The sequence below is a fragment of the Epinephelus fuscoguttatus genome, linkage group LG13 (genome assembly GCF_011397635.1).
Source record: "Epinephelus fuscoguttatus linkage group LG13, E.fuscoguttatus.final_Chr_v1".
Taxonomy (NCBI): domain Eukaryota; kingdom Metazoa; phylum Chordata; class Actinopteri; order Perciformes; family Serranidae; genus Epinephelus; species Epinephelus fuscoguttatus.
The window spans coordinates 31,658,094-31,676,648 of record NC_064764.1 but is presented as its reverse complement, the minus strand read 5'-3'; the positions used below and the strand labels follow the sequence as shown (position 1 = coordinate 31,676,648).

Genomic DNA, 18,555 nt, shown 5'->3' with positions numbered 1-18,555 from the left:
AAATGTGGGCGGGGTTGTTGTCACTCACTGCTCCGTCCAGCACTCACTGTATTTCCTCTGTTATCAGTCTGCGCCTTGTTTATCGTCCACAGAACGAGGCTGCACGCCGACATTTTCAGAACAAAATAAAACAGGCTGCAGTGAGAGTCTCTCTCCATGGGATATTTGAAAATAGCGGGTTTGTGCATTTAGTCCTTCTCAGGCAAGCTCAGGGGTTTAGTGTTGCTGGAGCCCACAGGAACGACGCTCTGTGACCATTTTTTTTCTTCGAGCGAGGATTAGAATATATGCAGTTCACTCTGTTCACTCAGTTCAATCTGGTCAAAGTTGTCACATTGAAATTGAAGGTGTGTCGATTGATTCACATCGTGAACTCACACACTGAATAACACTACAAGTTAACATTCCACCTTAAAAGTTGCCGGCAGTCGGCCCAGTGAATGAAGTTATTTTTTCTCAGACTCCAGCTGCTGTGAGAGGCAGCAAAACATCCTTTCATTTTATTGTTACAGTTTACTAATAAAACTCTCCACAGTATGAACAGTGGTTACATGAGCCTCAAAACCAGACACAACTCAGCCCTGAGCAGAGTGACCGTCTTGTACTGACCAACCAGACTGCAGTGTTCACAGCTCCACCTTTTAGTACCAGATCTGTGTGCTAAGTACCCCAACAGAGGGGGGACCAAACATGGGGACGGTACGGAACGGTTCCATTGGTACCATCCACAACTTCTCACAGTGGAAATGGAGAAAAAAAACGTATCAAACTGAACTGTTTGGTGGAAACAGGGCTTTTGAAGAACTTATAAAATCCAACTTAAAAAACAAACAGCAATGGTGACAACTAAAAAATTTTAAGGGACAAATTGTTTTCTTGGTGACAACAGTCATTGACCGACAGGAGCTTCTTGTGACTGCACAGTAAAATAAAACCTTGGTCAGGAGCTGGAAACAGTTGAAACAAAACCAGTTTACAAAACATCTAAATCAACTTTAATTTTTTTTTTTGCATTTTATCAACAACAAAAATCATTAATACAAAATACAGAGAGAGACGGATTGAGACGGAGAGACAGGAGAAGAAGGAGAGACGGAGAGAAACGGGTCCCAAATCCAAAACAGCAGTGACTGACAGGATGAGGTAAAGAAGCGAGGGATGACGGACAGGAGGAGAAGACGGAGACTTCACTTGTCTGTCAGTCATCAGTCCATCACTGCTGCTGCTGCACGAGGGATGAAAAGTTTTACCTCCTCCTCCTCTCCTCTCGCTCTCTGTTCCTGTCTCTGTTCTCTTTGTTCCTCTCTCTGTCCCTCGGCTTCTCTCGCTCTCTGTCTCTGTCCCTCTTCTCCTCCGTCTCTCTGTCCCTTCGTCGTTCCCTCTCTCCGTCTCTGTCTCTCTTCTCCTCCGTCTCTCTGTCCCTTCCTCGTTCCCTCTCTCGATCCCTCCCTCTGTCTCTGTCTCTGTCTGCGTCTCTGTCTCTATCCCTGTCTGTGTCTCTGTCTCTGTCCCTGTCTGCGTCTCTGTTTCTGTCCCTGTCTGCATCTCTGTCTCTGTCCCTGTCTGCGTCTCTTTGTCGGCCCTGAACGTCCATTTTCCGTCTCCTCTCCTCCTGCTGCCTCATCTCTTCTTCTTCCCTTTCGTCTCGTCTGTTCCGGTGAGGGCCGTCACGTGCACGCTCGCGCTCCTCGGCATCACGTGCACGCTCACGCCCCTCCACCTCACGTGCACGACCTTTCCTGTCCTTCCTCGCGTGCTTCTCGTCATCACTGTCATCATCGTCCTCACTGTCATTCTTGCGTCCAGCTCGCTTCTTGTCCGACTGTTTGTCCTTTTTCTTCTTCGTCTCCTCTCCTTTCTTCTTCTTTTTCTTTTTCTCGGTGGTCTGTTCTTTTCTCTTCTTCTTCTTCCTGTGTTTGCTGTCCGAGTCTGAAGGATGAGAGGGAGGATAATAAAATATGAATTTCCTCCTTTTATTTGAGGTGTTTTAAGAAAAACACAGTTTATCATAAAGTAACAGATGTACCTGAGCTGCTGCTGCTGCTGCTGGACGAGGAGTCTGAAGAATCTGATTCGCTGGAGGAGTCTGAGGAAGAGGAGTCAGATGAGGAGGAAGAGGACGATGAGGACGAGGAGGAGTCGGAGGATTCCACTTCCTGGTTCTGAGTCATGATCATCTTGGGAGCGTTCTTCAAATGTTCCCTCAACTCGTCCCTGAGAGAAAGAGAATTGTAATTGTGAGATGTTTGTGTGTAAACAACATTCATGTGATTGTTTGGACAGATTATTTTTGTAATAAATGTAAAGAAATTCATATTACAATTTCACAAAGATACTGTCTGTGCAATTAACTCTACACAATTTTGGATCTGATGTTATACTCCTTCTGTAAACAGGCAGGGTTATTATGTGTTGGTCCCTATTATCCTTTTTCCATTGTCTCTTGACCACGTCGAATAAAGCCACGCCGCACAAATTTATGTTTCCATTGTCAGTTTAGTTGCGCGTGCCACGCCAAGCCAGTTTTACAGTTTCATGTTCGCTATCAGCCGTATTAGAAGTTGTGTGAAGTTGCTGCTTGAAAACTCAACATTTCCTTAATTTGGTGCTTCACAATAAAAAAAATTTACATAATAAAATAACGGGGGACTTTTATTGTGAAGAATCTACAGGAAATTAAAAGTATTATTACGGAATTAGCAGAACTTTGTTAGCGTCTTTTCTTCAATAAAGGCAGGTCTGATAACATGGCAGGGAGGAGAGTAAAAGTTTCTGTCACTTACGTTAGCCCTCCCAGTCCAATAGAGGTGAAGAAGTTGATGGCGAAGCGAGTGTTTCTGGGATTATCACGAGGAAAAAGACCTTCAAAGAATGACTGCAGAGTCCTGAAACACACACACACACACACACACACACACACACACACACACACACACACAAATACACTTAGTTATCTAAATATGTTTGTGTTTTACTCTTCAGTTACCCACTGAACACACTCTCAAATCATCAGACAGTGTTGTTTCTTCTTACTTTTACACCTCCAACCACTAAGTTGACCAAAAGCCAGTTAACAGCAGAGACCAGCAGACACACACATTTTCTTTCATTATTCTTTTTCTCTAAATTTCCTTTCTAACTAGTCCTCAGAACTGTTTCCCTAAAATAATCATGTTCATAATAAATATCTTTCCGTCTATCACAGCATTAGAGACTCATTTATCATTGAATAGGGACAGACAACCTCATGTTTCAGACTATGTATGTGTGTGTGTGTGTGTGTGTGTGTGTGTGTGTGTGTGTGTGTGTGTGTGTGTGTGTGTGTTCTTACGGGTCTTTGAGCCTCTGGTTGAGTCTGGGGAGGCCCATGTAGGCACAGAGCTCCTGGAAAAGGATCTTCACAAAGATCCTGCTGGAGGATGTCGTCGTCTCCTCACTCATCCTGATACACTCCAACACCTGGTGGTCGAGAGACATTCACCACAGACAGACAGACACACACACACACACAGAGCAAGACAGAGATACAGACAGATGGAGAGTACCATGATTTATGAAGAAAATCAATCAAGAGAACAATCAGCAATGAGTGAGTTAAATCTGAGGTTAGTCAGACTGGAGTGGATTTAAAGGTTTTGTGTGTGTGTGTGTGTGTGTGTGTGTGTGTGCATGTTCTTACACTCCAGGGTACAGAGTCTGTGTAGAGCAGGTGAGCAAACAGTCGAGCCACGTTCCTCAGTTTGTTGGTCTCCAGACGGTGAATTGTGTCGTACTGCTCTGCGAAGATCCCCTCAAAACTCTCCATGTACTCTTTCTTCAGCAGACAGAACCTCTACACACACAAAGACAGACACACACACACACCAAGTTAGATGCAATTCAGCAGTGCTTCAGATGTTCTCACAGACTGAACGGCAAATCAAAGTCACTTGTGTTACGTATAGATACCAGAGAGACAGCTATGGATCATCTGTACCAGAAGCTTTGACGAAGTACAGCACAGACATCCAGTTTAATCATTTTCACCAGCACTGGAGTTAAAAAAACAGTCTGCACAGATTTGCTTCTGCTGTTTGTGTCTGAACAGGATCTCAGGCTGATGTCTGCAGACTGCTGATGAGCTCGTGGAACAGACTAAACACTGACCACTCAGCTCCCGTAGTTTCTCCTCTCACAACCAGAGATGAAAAACACAAACCGACAGCTCAGATCAGAGCGTGGAGTCTTCAGTCTGTTTCTCTTCTGACATTAAAGTTCTCTGTGATAGTCAGAGCCAGTCCAGAAATATCTGGAGTCACGACCGCCCTGTAAACTGTGGCAGGTGCGCATATAGTCAAAATATTCACAGGATTGTCGTGACTCAAGACTCAAGCTAATGTAGCTGCCTGTCGTCTACTTTATGTTTTCATTACTCAATTTTCACAATGCCGAGGAGAATGGAAATAATACATTACATTAACCAGCCATTAGTCCAATCATAACAAGCATCATTACCATTAGGAGGTTCAAACAGAGAAATATGAATTAATTCTCCTGCAGTCCTGAATGTGTGTTCATACTGCAGCTCCACCTGGCAGCCCCACATAAGCCCAGCTTCAAGGCACTGGTTACACTCCAAGTGTTCCATTTCTCCCATTAAAGTCGGGCCACCATGCTTCTTTTAGAATGTGTGAATAATAATAATTTTTTAAAAAAAAGGTTTGAATGGCAACTTTTGATGTCCTCAGCACAAAAATATCTAAGTGAAATGCATGAGGCTGGAAACAGTTGGGTTTTTCAGAGTGTTGTTGCTGTTTGTGTTCACTTTTGAAAACGATACACGTTTCTTCCCTGTTCCAAAACCAAAATCAAACCCTGAAAAGTGTAGGGTTAGCTAGCTAGCTACTGAAGATATAGCCTACTGAATGTATACACATGCTGCTTTTTCTTTTTAATGATTATAACAGTGAAACAAAGACTGACCCTGCTGTACAGGAACCAGTGAAGGGAAGCAGGGAAACTTTGCTGATATTGAACCAGCTGTGTGTCGTCACAGTGTGCGCAGATGAACGTTGTCTGACTTCCCCTGAAGATCTCTGCCCATTTGGCGGCAGAGGTCTGGGTGCTGGCAGCAAACACTGTTCATCTGCACACACTGCGATGCCACACAGCTGGTTCAATATCAGCAAAGTTTCCCTTTATATGCATTGTCTTGTGTGGCGATCAGCAGTGATGTGGTGGTTCACTTTTACACTGTGATCTGTAGCCTATAGTTTGGCTTTAGCTTCTAACTATCTTTGTCTTTTTAACCTGTTGTTGCTGCTGAGTCAGTTTGACATCCTGGATATATCCTTCAAACACAGACTGTACACCCCTCTGTCTGCTTCTCTCTGGAATCACTCTTTCATTTCTCCAAACATATGATAATATTTTATCAGGGAGTGCAGTTAGTTACAGTGTGGGCTCCATGCTTACTCTGACAGCTTGTTGGACCATCACAAAGTGGTGAGGCTTCACAAAAGGTCCATTGGGGAAAAAAAATCAATGGTTTTAGGTGTTTTTTTAGCGCTCAAATGTGCCAAAGAGTGCTAATGAAGTAACAGAGAAACTGCATCTGGAAAGAGCTGCTGAATTTTCTTAGTGTGCTTTTTTCATACAATGAGCACCACAAACTAATTTTCATTCACCTCCTTTGTGTCGATGTGGAAGCAAAAATCTGAGAGAAAGATATCTCAAAACCTGGATACATAAAACCAAAACCCATCTGACTTGATAGAAACCACAAGAGAGAAGAGAGATTTTTGTTTTGTCTCACCCCGGCCAGCAGACCAAAGAACTTCTCGTAGGTCCTCTGTTGAGCGCAGCAGTCCAGGATCATGTTACACAGCTCCTTCTGTTCACACAGACATCAAATATCTTATTAGTACATTTATACATTAAAGAAATCACACATTAGGTTCACATCATGTTTAATAAACTGTTGGCTTCATATTTTAATCATACTATGTGGCTGACTTCTTATGTTGAAAACATTTTATGACTTTGTTCATGTTGAGGCGTCTCGACCAGCTGTGATCAGCTCAGTATTAAACGGGGTTAAAGTTCAAATGATGTGAATGTGAGAGCAGCAGCCAGGAGCTAAATCCCAGAGGTGGGTTACACCCTCAGTCTGAGGGAGAACAACTCAAGACGTTGTGTTTTGACCGTGTGTGTGTGACGTGTAGAGAGCAGCTGTGATGACACGTCCTCAGATATCAGTGATGTCAGTGTCATTCTCATAACACACACACACACATTCAGACACTGATAGGGCCCCTCTCCCATAAACATCTTGAAGACAAACATGTTTTCTTAACCTTTGTAATCTCAAGAGGCGTTTCCTAAAAGTATGTGACTTTAGATGTTCTGCAGATTATAAAGTATCTCCTCCCTGTTTATAGGAGACTAATGTGTACCACACACAAGAAGACGTTGAAAATAATTTTAAAACTTTGTTTGGGTCCATTTTCTTGAATTTGTACTTTAATTTGTATTTTTATAGTTCCTGCCCGTCCTCCATTTCGTTCAAATTTATAAAGCACTTGTGATGACCCATGTGTTACAGAAATCTGGTTTGAGCAGTGACACTCAGGAACTCAGTGACCCTGTTTGGACGAGTGTGGATCTGTGGAGGAGCCAGGGCTGGATCTGACTAAGAGCCTTTGCACATTGTGTCCGTTTTTTTCGTACGAAATTGTCACACGACCTCATGGTGTGTAAATCACATTTGCACACTGAGTCCAAAACTTTCGTCCATCATAAAAAGTTTTGGACCAGGTTTGATTTTCTGCCTTTTTTGCATCTGTCAGACCCTGTTTGACCGACAATGTGTAAAGAAAATGTGGCGGCGGGACATGACCATGACAAAACTCAGACAGCTCACTTTCAGCAGCTCAGATAGTAATATTCATGTGGATGATGACGAGGACGAGTTTTTATTTTGATGTGAAATTTTGTGATTAAACTGAAATGTGTTTTGTCTTTCATGAACATGTCCTTCAGTCAGTGTGGCAGTGAAGTGTGTGTGAGACTGAGGCTGCAAGAGGCCGAGCATCTTTGTGTTTCCAGCTGTTGTGTCGAATGATTCACTCCTGATGCTGATGAAACTCTGGCTGACAGGGTCATCAGCTCTGACCTCTCCCTCACACAGAGGTCGTTTCAGTATTCTCGTGAGGACTGTCGTATCTCTGCTGTGCACAGCAGGTGTTTCCTCTCACGTTCTCTGTGGCTTCAGATTCAGATACATTTACGATTTATGACGATAACATCACTTTGCCCACTGTGTACAAATTACAGACATGAACAGATGATGACGTCATGATGCTACAGATGTGACGCCTCCCTTTTAGGTCGAAGTTCACAGAGTTTAATTAACAGTAGTCGACATATTACAGTTGAATACAAACGGCCAGAAATGAGTCGCTGCTTCTGTCTGAAGAGGTGTTGAGTAGTCATCAGTGTGAAGGTCAAACACACACACTGGTCCTCACAAAGATACAAGCAACAGCAACACACACAAACGCACACACATACTAACTGTCCTCAGACAAATGACGCTTTTTATCTATCTCTGTCACACACACACACACACAAAGCTGACCCGCAACTGTCAACGTCTGAAAGCAACCATTACTGTTACACAACCTGGCCTCAGGACCACACACACACGCACGGAGCTATTAACAGACAACAGACATGAAGGCAGCGTGTTTACACTCTCTTTCATCTTTAGTGATCAAAAAGTGAAATTGTTCATCAGCGTCACCTTCTGGTTGGCAGTGTGAGAGAAAGGGGCATAAATGAGGTTTAAATGACTAATTGAGAGTCAAAATTGTTGCCAATTAATTTTCTTGATCGATCGCCTAGTTGTTTCAGCTCCGGATTTCACATTCCGCTACTGTCATGTATTTCTAGTCAGATGTGCCCTGATAGGGGTGACCACTCGAAATCTTAGGTGGCACACCAAAACCCAAAGTCATGACTAAATTTCAGAATTCACTGATGCTGTCGAAGTAAATAGGCTTTTGAAAACTATGACAGTATGTGAATTAATACACTTCGGTTTCTTATTTTATAGTTATTATTACTAATTATCTGATGTGCACAGACTAATACTGGTACAGTCAGCATTTAGAGTTCTACAACAATCCCGTTTTAATGTGTTTTGTATCTGTACATGTTCAGTGACTCATTCTTTAACAGACTGGGTGTCCTTTTCCTTAAAAAGACAAAGATACAGCTTTAATCTGAAGGAGTATATTCACTGAAAGGAACAAAACATTTACTGGGGGCACAAGCCTTCTCAAGTTTAGAGGAGACTCATGGGGGTACCAAGTGACAACCTCCGAGGCTGAAAAATGAAGCCACCTTGAAGTGCCAAAAACTGCAGTTCCTCTAATGGACATTTAAGGCTGGCTCCAAAAGTGAGTCAATCCCCATAGACCCCCATGTTAAAATGTCCAACTTTAACAGCAGAAAAAAAAAATCATGTTTATAGCCTGGTGCAAAAAACAGTTTTGGTCTCTTAAACTAATTTCAGCATTCATGAAAAATGTACAGGGGGTGGTTGTTTTTTTTAAATTAATTATCTGTTAACTAGACTAGACAAAGCAGTCCACAAACAAACGGGTGACGTCATGGTAGCTACGTCAATCATTCTATAAAGTCTACACTGAGGACCAATAGAAGCCATTTTCATCCAGATATCTTGAGGTGAGAGTTAAAGGGACCCTTTTGAGAATGGCCAAAATGTAGCCTCAGTTTGGAGCGTTATTCAGCCCCTGACAGGCTGTGCTGACAAAGCTGGTGCCAGTGGCTGCCTTAGGCTGGCTAGTTTCACAAAATACCACTACCTACGCTCTAGCTTCGAAAATGAGCATGGCACAGCCTCTTAAATGCAGAAATTTTCAGCCTTGAATTATTTTTACCAGGGGATGCAGTGGGGGTGGGTGGGGGGGCAGCAATTGTATCAGGGTGGTCAGTTCCCCCCCCCGGACCCCATCTTTGGGGACGCCACTGCTTCTGGTTAACAAACACTGTTTACTGAGTGTCAGCTTGTTTTATTTATCTAAACTACAGAGAATTTTCAGATTTATCCTCAGAGGAGACACTGAGAGAAAAAGACAAGTTTTCACATTTATTCTCAGTCGAGTGTGTGTGTATCAGTGAAGCCTTTTAAATCTGCCAAGAGTGTGGGTGTGTGTGTCTGTGTGTGTGTGTCAGTGCAGACTCACCGTCTGGCTGTCAGGAAAGTCCATCTTGATCAGTTTGTGAGCGCACTCCTCGAAGTCCAAACTACAGAAACAATCAATCAATAAATCAGTCGGTAAGTGCACATCCGTGAGCTCAGGTGTGTGTGTGTGTTCCTGTTTGTGTGTTATTTTCTCAATCTGTTACAGTGTTTTATCCTGTTTTCCAAACCTGTGAGCTGCTCTACAATGAAACCATGGCAACTAGGCTGCACGCGCGCGCACACACACACACACGCACGCACGCACGCACGAGCACACTCACAGAAAGCTTTTAACACAGCTTTAAATATTAGTCCAAGTCCATCAAATATAGAAGAAGCTGTAAATAACTGCCAACACCCTGAGAGACAACTGAGTCACTGACTGTACGAGTGTGTTTTAAGAGTGTGTGTTACTGTGAGTGTGTGAGTGTGTGTGTACCTGGACTGGATAGCGAGGTAGATGGTTCTTCTGAAAGCAACCAGGTTGACTTCTGTCTGATCAAAGATTGTGACCTTCTCATCTGTGAGAGAGGGAATATTTAAAGTTAAAAAATCCTACCAGAATATGGAAATGATGATTAATATGAGATTATAATATCAGAATATCAGACAGCCAACATGGTCAGTGAGTTGTTCTTTAATCCTCCACCTCCAACCTGGAATTCACCTCAGTTTCTGTTTCATTTATGGAATTTCTTTAGAGAATATTTGACTAATTTTATTTGCATTTAGTATTTCAGTGATTTAATGTTACACTTCCATAAAGCTGGGGGACTTGTTAGAGACAAAACAAAGAAATTGTTGGACATTTTAGATACTTATGCTCATTCTCTTTCTTGCCAAGACTTGGATGAGAAGATCAATACCACTCTTATGTCTGTGTGATAAATATGAAATTAAAGGAAGCAGCTTGTTAGCTTTGTTTAGCATAAAGACGAGAAATAGGTGCAAACAGTTCAGGCTCTGCTCCATCTCAAAATCAAAAACTGTCAAGTCAAAAAACAAGAGGCTAGAGTTTTGTGGCGAACTGTTTTCTGATATTTTAATTATTGGGATTTAGTTGTGCATGTAGCCAGAGTTTGTTGCCTTCAGAGCCAAGACTTAACTTAAAAACTTAAAAATACTTAAAAACTTAAAAAGTTAAAAATAAACTAAAACTAAATCTAAACCTAAAACGTGTACTTAAACAAAAACAAACTAAACTAAAACTAAAACTTATACTAAAATGATGGACTCCTTCAGGGCCTCCCAGCACGACACAACTGCTTCCACAGGCTGAGTAGTAAAAATCAGTGGAATGACCCTTTAATTTGACAGGGAAGAAAACTGTCTGTTCTGGTCGTCGACTCATTTGTCTCACCTTCTCCCTCTTCTGCATTCTCTTCTTCATCGTCTTCATCTTCGTCACTGCCGTCGCCCTCCTCCCCCGAGTCGCTGCTGCCCTCGTCCAGGATATCTCTTTTGATGGTTTTGTATTTCTCCTCGTTCTCCTGGAAGTCTGGGTCCATCTTGAACACGTCTAAGTGAACACAGACACACATGTTAGTGCTACATACTCACGCTTATCTTTACAGAGAGTCCCGTAAAATGCCGTCTCCTCCTCCGGGTCTTACTGAGGATGTCCTCTGGGTTGTACTCGTCGTCCAGTGGCAGCATGTGGGTGAACTGGTCCTCCTCGTCCACCAGGTCCAGCCCCTCTGGGATCACTGGATGATCTTTGAAACCGTCTTTCCTGATGGCGAACATCACCTCGATCATGTATTGGACCCTCTTATCAATGGCCGACTCGTGGAGGACGTTCCTGAGACGCTCAAATATGGCTGGAAAAAGAAACCAGCAGAATTTGTAGGCATTTTTCTGATATTTGGGATTTTTTTTGTCTGTGATAATTGGCTTAATTGATTAACCAATCATCATGAGCTCAAATGAGTTAAGAGTTGTAGCTACCGTTGATTCCTCGCGGGGACACCTCGGTCAGTTTGAGTCCACACTCCTTCAGGAAGGCGATGGCGACCTCCACGCTGTCGTCAGTCGGACGCTCCAGCAGCAGAGTGAGCATCTCCAGACACAAGACCTCGTGTGCCTGAGGGTAAGAGACACGCCGGAGCAGACATAGCGAAGAAAACGAACTTCATTAGAGCTGAATATCATCATTAAACTCTTCTGTTAATACTAAAGCCAGACTGCAGGACCTACCACGTTCTGGTTGATGAGATGGGCCACAAACTTGGAGGCTGTCAGGCACTGTTGCTGGAAAACAAAAGACAAACTGGTTTTCATTCATTCATTCATTTTCTAACCGCTTCATCCTCTTGAGGGTCGCGGTGGGCTGGAGCCTATCCCAGCTGACATTGGGCGAGAGGCAGGGTACACCCTGGACAGGTCGCCAGACTATCACAGGGCTGACACATAGAGACAGACAACCATTCACACTCACATTCACACCTACGGACAATTTAGAGTCACCAATTAACCTGCATGTCTTTGGACTGTGGGAGGAAGCCAGAATGCCCGGAGAGAACCCACGCTGACACGGGGAGAACATGCAAACTCCACACAGAAGGGCTCCCACGCCCGGGATCAAACCGGCAACCCTCTTGCTGTGAGGTGACAGTGCTAACCACCACACCACCGTGCCGCCCAAACTGGTTTTAATACATCACAAATACGACTGCTGATAAAGCTGTAAAAAAAAGACTCTCAGACTTGTTACAGCCAATTTAAATTTTAAGGTGTCTTCAGACTGCACATAAACTAACTTATTTGAGCAAATGTTTCCGTCTGAGTTTCTCTTTGTCACAAACTTCCTCACTGACATTGTTGTGAGCTCAGATGCTGGATGGAGCGTGAATGTATACCTCAAGATTGTATTTTCTATTTTATACTTTTGTAAAAACAAATCTCCCACATCTCCAAATCTAAAACAGCTAATGAACAGACAGTGTAGACATTAGCTTGAGTTGGTGCTGCACTGTGCTCTTGTGGTTAAGTTCCACCCTTTTCATTTCATCAGTATTACATTATTAACCAACGTTACTACCAAAATTTATTTTTGGCACTTGTAAATTGATCCAGAAAATTTCTGTTGATCCTCCAATCAACAGCAACAGAAAGACAGACAGTCAGAGAGACAGACAGGTACCTTGAGGTTGCGGCGGTAGCTCCTCCTGAAGGTCAGGATGAGGCGTTTGAGGATCAGCTCTCCAATCTGAGGAAACTTGGAGTTGATGATGGCGACAACGGCTGAGTAAACGTGAGTAAAGATCGGAGATGCCGCCTGAGCCTGTAGCACCGAGCGAGCCAGCAGACCCCTGAGAGACAGACAGGTAGACAGACAGAGGAGAAGTCAGAGACAAACTGGGACAAAGAGGAGAGACTTGATAGTTGATGGATACCTGACTGCTTCTCATTGCACTGTACGGGTTTCACATGGATCTGTAAGTTTTATCTTTATCTTTTTGTGATGTGATCTTTCGTACGTAGCTCCCAAGAAACGTCACTTTGGCTGTTAAAGATGTTTAGAAGTGAATACTGAGGGTTAATGTGAAGCTGTTTTTTGGTTTGTGTCATCTCCTACCTCCCCCTGACGATGTTCTCCTGCAGCAGCTCCTGGATGATGTGGACGATGTTCGACACGTTGACTTTGTTGATCAGACCGTTGATGGACTTCTTCAGGGCCTCCCAGCTCATCCTCTGATAGGCCAGGCTGCACACACACACAGATTATATATAGTCGTTTCAACAGTCGAGATACAGTAACATATCTCAGGGTTTCATTTTCTGACAGAGCTCATCAGAGCCAACACACAAATATGTCCTTGAATGCCCCACATTCAACTGTTCAAACAATGCTTACTCAACTTTTACCAAAAGATAACAGTGTTATTAATGAGGTAATGAAAAAGACCTAATCCTGACGTCTATAAAAAGGAAATAATAATAAACAGCCTTACCTGGTCTTGTCAGTAATTTGCGCCTGCATCATGCGCAGCTTGGCAGGGGGGATGTAAGCTCCGCCCGTCCTCGTCAAGATCGGGTCGAGCTCCTCCTTCTTCTTCTTGACAGGCGGCTCCTCTGCTGCCGCTGGATCTTTGTCTGCTGTTGGGGAGCCTGAGCGTCCTCGCCTCCTGTAATCCGACTCTGCATCTCTATTGGTCCGCCGGTCAAAACGACCATCCCTGTCGTCACGGTGATCGTCATAGCGATCCCTGGGCAAAGCAGGAAGACAAAACAAAAATTATGTTTCTGGGAATAATTTATTTGCTGAACAGAATCTGGAAATTAAGTTGTTGTTGTGTGTTTCTGTTCGTTACCTTGTATAGCGTCCTCTGTCATAGCGTCCACGGTCTCGGTCTCTCTCTCTGGACCTTGATCGGTCTCGACCTCTTGACCTGGACCTGTCCCGCTCTCTGGACCTGGACCTGGACCTGTCCCGCTCTCTGGACCTGGACCTGTCGCGTCCTCTGGACCTTGATCGGTCTCTCTCTCTGGATCTGGATCTTGATCTCGATCTGTCTCGCTCTCTGGACCTCGATCTGTCGTTTTCTCTGGATATGGATCTGTCTCGCTCCCTGGACCTGGACTTGGATCTTGATCTCTGGACAACAAGGAAACAAAGCATGTCAGCAGTATTTCTAGCAGACCTCGGTCACGTCAAAAGGATCTGATCGTCCGTGAACGATGGACTTCAAGGTGAACTCCTCAGAGAAAACTGGATCAGCATGCTGACATTTTTAAAAGCCTGAGTTTGGCTGAAGAAGAGAGAGAACACAGGAGCTACTGGAGTCAGTCTGAGTCAGTTTCTACTTTGAGTAAACGCTCGTAGGCACCCCGGGAGTCCACATCTACGATGACAGTAATGGACACACAGTTCTCTTCTATCTGTGACTCTGTCAATCAAACAAGCTGCATCTTTATTCAGTCGAGATGCTTCTTATCTGGTCAATGGTCTGTTTCATGAAGCAGGCCAGCTAACTTTAACCCTGGCTACTCCGTCTCCACCATGCTCCGTTGCCATGGAAACTAACACTGCAGACCAGGCAAACTTGCAAAGCCAGTTATCCACAATCACAAAATGCTTTTTGAGTGAGGCCAGATATTTTAAAGAGAGCCTATTAAAAGCGAAGCACACTTTGTGACGCGCAGACTCCTTCTCTTCTACCTGCCAGTGTTGCAGTCCTTTATTTTTCTTGCTGAACTGTTCTGCACACGTGAGCCGAAAAACTACAGGTGTGTCAGTTTTTAGCCATGTTGTATAAACGAAAATAAATCCTTGGCCCACAGCCTTATACCCCGCAAATGTGTTTACAATTTAGCCTGTAAATTTAAGCTCCTAGGATAAATTCTCATGTAACTGGCAGGAGACCCAGAACACGCTAGAGAGATTATATACCTCATCTAACTCGCCGGATCACCTAGCAGGTTTGTTCAGCTGAACATATAATAGGCACTGCTCTAAAGGATGTTTGTACCAAGGATAAGACCAGGAGAGTCATTAAAGATCCCATTAAAAGCCTTTTCTCCCTGCTGAGGTCGGGATGAGGGTAAAGATTACACCAAGTCAGCACTAAGAGGCTCAGCAGAGATGCAGCAGAAAATACATGGATGAATAAATTCTGAAAAGCACTTGATGCAACATATGTATTGTAACATATGTATTGTGGACTTTGTGACTCAAAATCTAAGCAGGAAATTGGTGCCGAGCCTTGAATGTTACTACACGACATTTCTTGTCACAGCAACAATTTGCCTTTCAGAGATTTTATTCCAGCAGATGCTTAAGTGTAAGTGTCTACTTCCATTTTCTAACCCCTGAAGCTGATTGTAGACACCAGACTAATCTTGTTTCAAGGACCTAAACATCTGCAAGACGTCCAGAGCAATTGGTGCATCAGTGTTACCAAAAATATCGATTTGGGGAGTCGGTATCTTAGCCACTGTTACAATCATGTCATGTTATGGCCTTGTTACAGTTAGCTTTTAAATATAAAATTTAAATTTTATGCCCTCAATGCATTTTTTCCTACCGATATTGAAAACTCGAACTCAGACCACCTTCAGCTCACTTCAAGTCCATGGTGCGCTTTAAGAGGACTGAGCTTGGTTTATTTAAAAAGGACCACATGTGAAAACACCCTAAGCTAGAAATTCCAGCATCGTGACAACACCACGTTGCATGTAAACACGACATGCCATTAAAATCATCCACATACGTTCTTGCTTACTTTGATCTGAGCCACACTGCTCCTTAACTTCCTCAGTGCCCCCTGATGTTCTTCGTCATCATCACTGCTGCTGCTGTCGTCTGAGCTGCTGGAGGCAGGACTCCTGGAGGGGGAACGATCTGCAGGACTGGCCTGAGGAGACCTCTCTTTGGGGCTTTTCTCGGCCGAGTCAGCCTCTTGGGGCTTCTCTGCTGAAGTGGACTCATCTTCCGAAGGTCCTGAAGACAGAGAGCAGCCTTATCAGATAAATATACTACATCTATAACAACTACAACTGCTACTGTTACTACAACAACAACATAAAATTGTCACGGGACGTTTTACTCACCACTTTGTTCTTTTTGCGCAGGACTTGGACTACTGTCTGGAGAGTCCATACCTGATAGACACATACACATTTATGATGATAACAAACAAATATTGTAACAGTCATCACGAATCAACTTGTACAGAAAAGCAGAAAGATTCGGTTACTGAACAAAGCGATAATATTTTACAAATGTCAAATTATCATCGCACAAAAAGACGTAAAACGTGTTTTAACCCATTTCTCAATACTTTCTGACTTCTCTATTCTCTGTCTTTGGATCTCAGCCCCAAACCTACTGGTCCATACAAAAGGTGTAAATCTTAAAAAAAAAAAAAAAAAGGCTCACAAATGTATTGTTTCATTTTGAAAAACCGGTTGAGTAATTTCCTAAAACAGCAGCCACTGTGGTTTCTATCAAATGTTACAATGGGAAGAAGTAGTGCATCTCTTTGGAAACTATTTCAAGTACCACACAGAATCTTGACAGTTTCTGCATTTAAAAGGTCTTGGTCAAGATCCAGCTGACTGTGAATAGCTTAATTTTTGAGGGATCATTTTAAAGACATTTTGCTCTGACAACAATCGACTTCAGACAATCTCCAAGCCAGCCAAGAAAAGTCACACCAACTCGGTTGTTTATGTGAGCAGAAAAGGGCACAGGACACTGACTGTGGGAAGAAGGGCTCAAACCATCACACATTTTTATAATCAATTATGTACAGACTGTTTTCTCGAATAATCACTGAGCTGTCAGTTTATGAAACATTGGAAAGCAGTGAAAATGGCAAATGCCCCTTTGCCAATTTGCTTAAATTAGGGTTGCAACAGTATGAGATTTCAAAGTGTGATTACTGTCTCAGAAAATAGTGCAGTTTCACGGTATCATGGTATTAAAGAATTTATATTATTAGTCAGAATGACCTAAAAGAATGAAAATGGAGAGGGTTTTTTTTAGGTTGAACTAACATTTTATTACTGAACCCTGAGGCCATTGTGTAAATTAAAGTATGTGTAAAAAGTCTCTCCTTTGAAAATAACTAAAATAAAGCGGAGATTCAATTTCCAGTTAATATCGTAGATAAGCACATGTACTTGGTAAGAAAACCATCATCTTTTACTATCACAGTATACCTTTAAACTGGTATATCACTGCAACCATTGCTTGAATCCAAGAGCATGTCTTCAAATTACTTTTTTATTGGCCCAGCAACAGTCCAAAACATGGAATTAACCAGTTTACTATAATATACAAGGGAAGCACCAAATCTTCACATTTAAGATGCTGGTATCATCAAAATACTGGTGTTTTGAACTGAATGATCATAAAAATGGTTCATGATTTTTTTTTATTCTGTCGGTCGGCTTACTGATTACTGAAATAATCAATCAATCAAACCATTGTTGAGTCCGGGAAAACTGACTAAGCATTAAGCTTTTTTACAACAATGCCTAGAGTTCATACTCAGTGGGCTATAGGGATACAAATATATAACAGCAAAAGCAATACAGTGATGAAAAAAGTCCATAATAACAACTAAGAAGCAGCACTGACTATAATAACAAAAAACTGTAAAAAAAAAAAAAAAAAAAAAAAAGAGGAAAAAGGTTAAATAATAAAACCTGTAAAATGTAGAAAATCATGTCTGTGAATTAACCAAAGCAGGGTCACTGTAAAACAACCATAACACCTTGTATACACTTGAAATGATCTAACGACACATACCTGTCTAATTTCAATACCTCTTGTAACTTGTTCCATTTATTTATATATTATAAAAAATACTCCCTGTTACATTGCTTGGGTTAACTGACCCTTTAAAGACAGTGTACATGAGTTTAAGGTAAAAGATCAACAGCTCTCTGTTAATGAAGTTCAGCTGACGTACAGCAACAGCTAATACTGTGTGAAGTGACCAATCTCCTACAGAATATAACTCACAGTAAAATACAATGCATATGTCTGTGCGCCAAGTCATTTGGACGAGTTATTAAAACAACGATATCATCTATAACTTCAAATTATCGTCAACGGTTGTCAGTTTTGTCGCCATGTGTGTTTGGATGAGCTAATGTTAGCTCGTCGGCTAATCCCATCATAGCTCCGGCTACTTAGCCAAGATGCTAGTTACTGGCTAGTCCGTTGTTAAAACCTCCAGAAGTTTCTTTAACGTCTTTAAATAAAGTATTCTTACTTTGTTTTCTTTGGTTTTAAGCGTCCTCTTCTCGTTTTGTCTCAGTCCCCCCGTAAAATCAGTGTCGTTCTTGTGGCGGAAAACTTCCTCCAATGAAATATATTACTTCCGGGTCATGGTAGACTTCCGGCTTTCAAAATAATAGCCGGTAGGCTGTCAGAGTCGCTCCCTAGTGGTGAGTAGGATGATCTCCTCCAACGTGTTTTTTCTACTTCAAGCTCTCATGCATTATCACTTTACCTTATACAACAAATCTTTCTTATGTTTATATTTTCTTAGATTCTTATTTTATTTATATGTATATATTGTTATATATTAACACATTTTTTATGGCATGCTTATTTCTATTTTCTTCATATCTCATAAGCTTGCTATTAGTTCTGTATGTAAAATATTAACAGAAATATTGGCCATGGCAGTCACATTAACATAGTGGAGTATAAAGGGCAGTGTTTCAAATTGAGATGTCGAGGAGTGGAACTATAATACAGAATAAAATTTAAGCGCTCAAGTTAGGTATAAGTGCTTCTGTAATTAAATACTTTACTTACTTTCGTAACTTTTCTTTATGTTCTGTTC

The 18,555-nt window shown here is 42.3% G+C and overlaps 1 protein-coding gene across 2 annotated transcripts; it reads right to left on the bottom strand.

The window, feature by feature from the left end:
• Positions 1-617: 617 nt before the first annotated feature.
• cwc22 (CWC22 spliceosome associated protein homolog) lies at positions 618-18,095 on the bottom strand. Of its 2 annotated transcripts, XM_049593700.1 has the most exons (19): positions 17,977-18,095; positions 15,803-15,853; positions 15,475-15,692; positions 13,564-13,847; positions 13,204-13,458; positions 12,828-12,956; positions 12,393-12,561; positions 11,447-11,500; positions 11,198-11,333; positions 10,864-11,070; positions 10,611-10,769; positions 9,690-9,771; positions 9,252-9,312; positions 5,795-5,872; positions 3,680-3,832; positions 3,332-3,459; positions 2,784-2,885; positions 2,027-2,214; positions 619-1,929 (listed from the first exon to the last, which is right to left on the bottom strand). In XM_049593700.1, exons 2-19 carry the CDS (start codon positions 15,849-15,851, stop codon positions 1,247-1,249), a joined length of 3,135 nt encoding a protein of 1,044 aa, XP_049449657.1. In that variant the 5' UTR covers positions 15,852-15,853; positions 17,977-18,095; the 3' UTR covers positions 619-1,246. The 2 variants fall into 2 exon arrangements, with proteins under 2 accessions (XP_049449658.1, XP_049449657.1); XM_049593701.1 differs by lacking the exon at positions 17,977-18,095 and having other exon boundaries at positions 618-1,929; positions 15,803-15,851.
• Between the last annotated feature and the right edge of the window lie 460 nt (positions 18,096-18,555).

Coding starts and splice junctions, on each gene's coding strand:
- cwc22 (XM_049593700.1), bottom strand. CDS start 15,851: ATGGACTCTCCAGACAGTAGTCCAAGTCCTGCGCAAAAAGAACAAAGT. Junction 11,071..11,197: donor GTCCCCGCGAGGAATCAACG/GTAGCTACAACT, acceptor TTCTTTTTCCAG/CCATATTTGAGCGTCTCAGG. Junction 3,460..3,679: donor CAGACTCTGTACCCTGGAGT/GTAAGAACATGC, acceptor CTCGACCACCAG/GTGTTGGAGTGTATCAGGAT.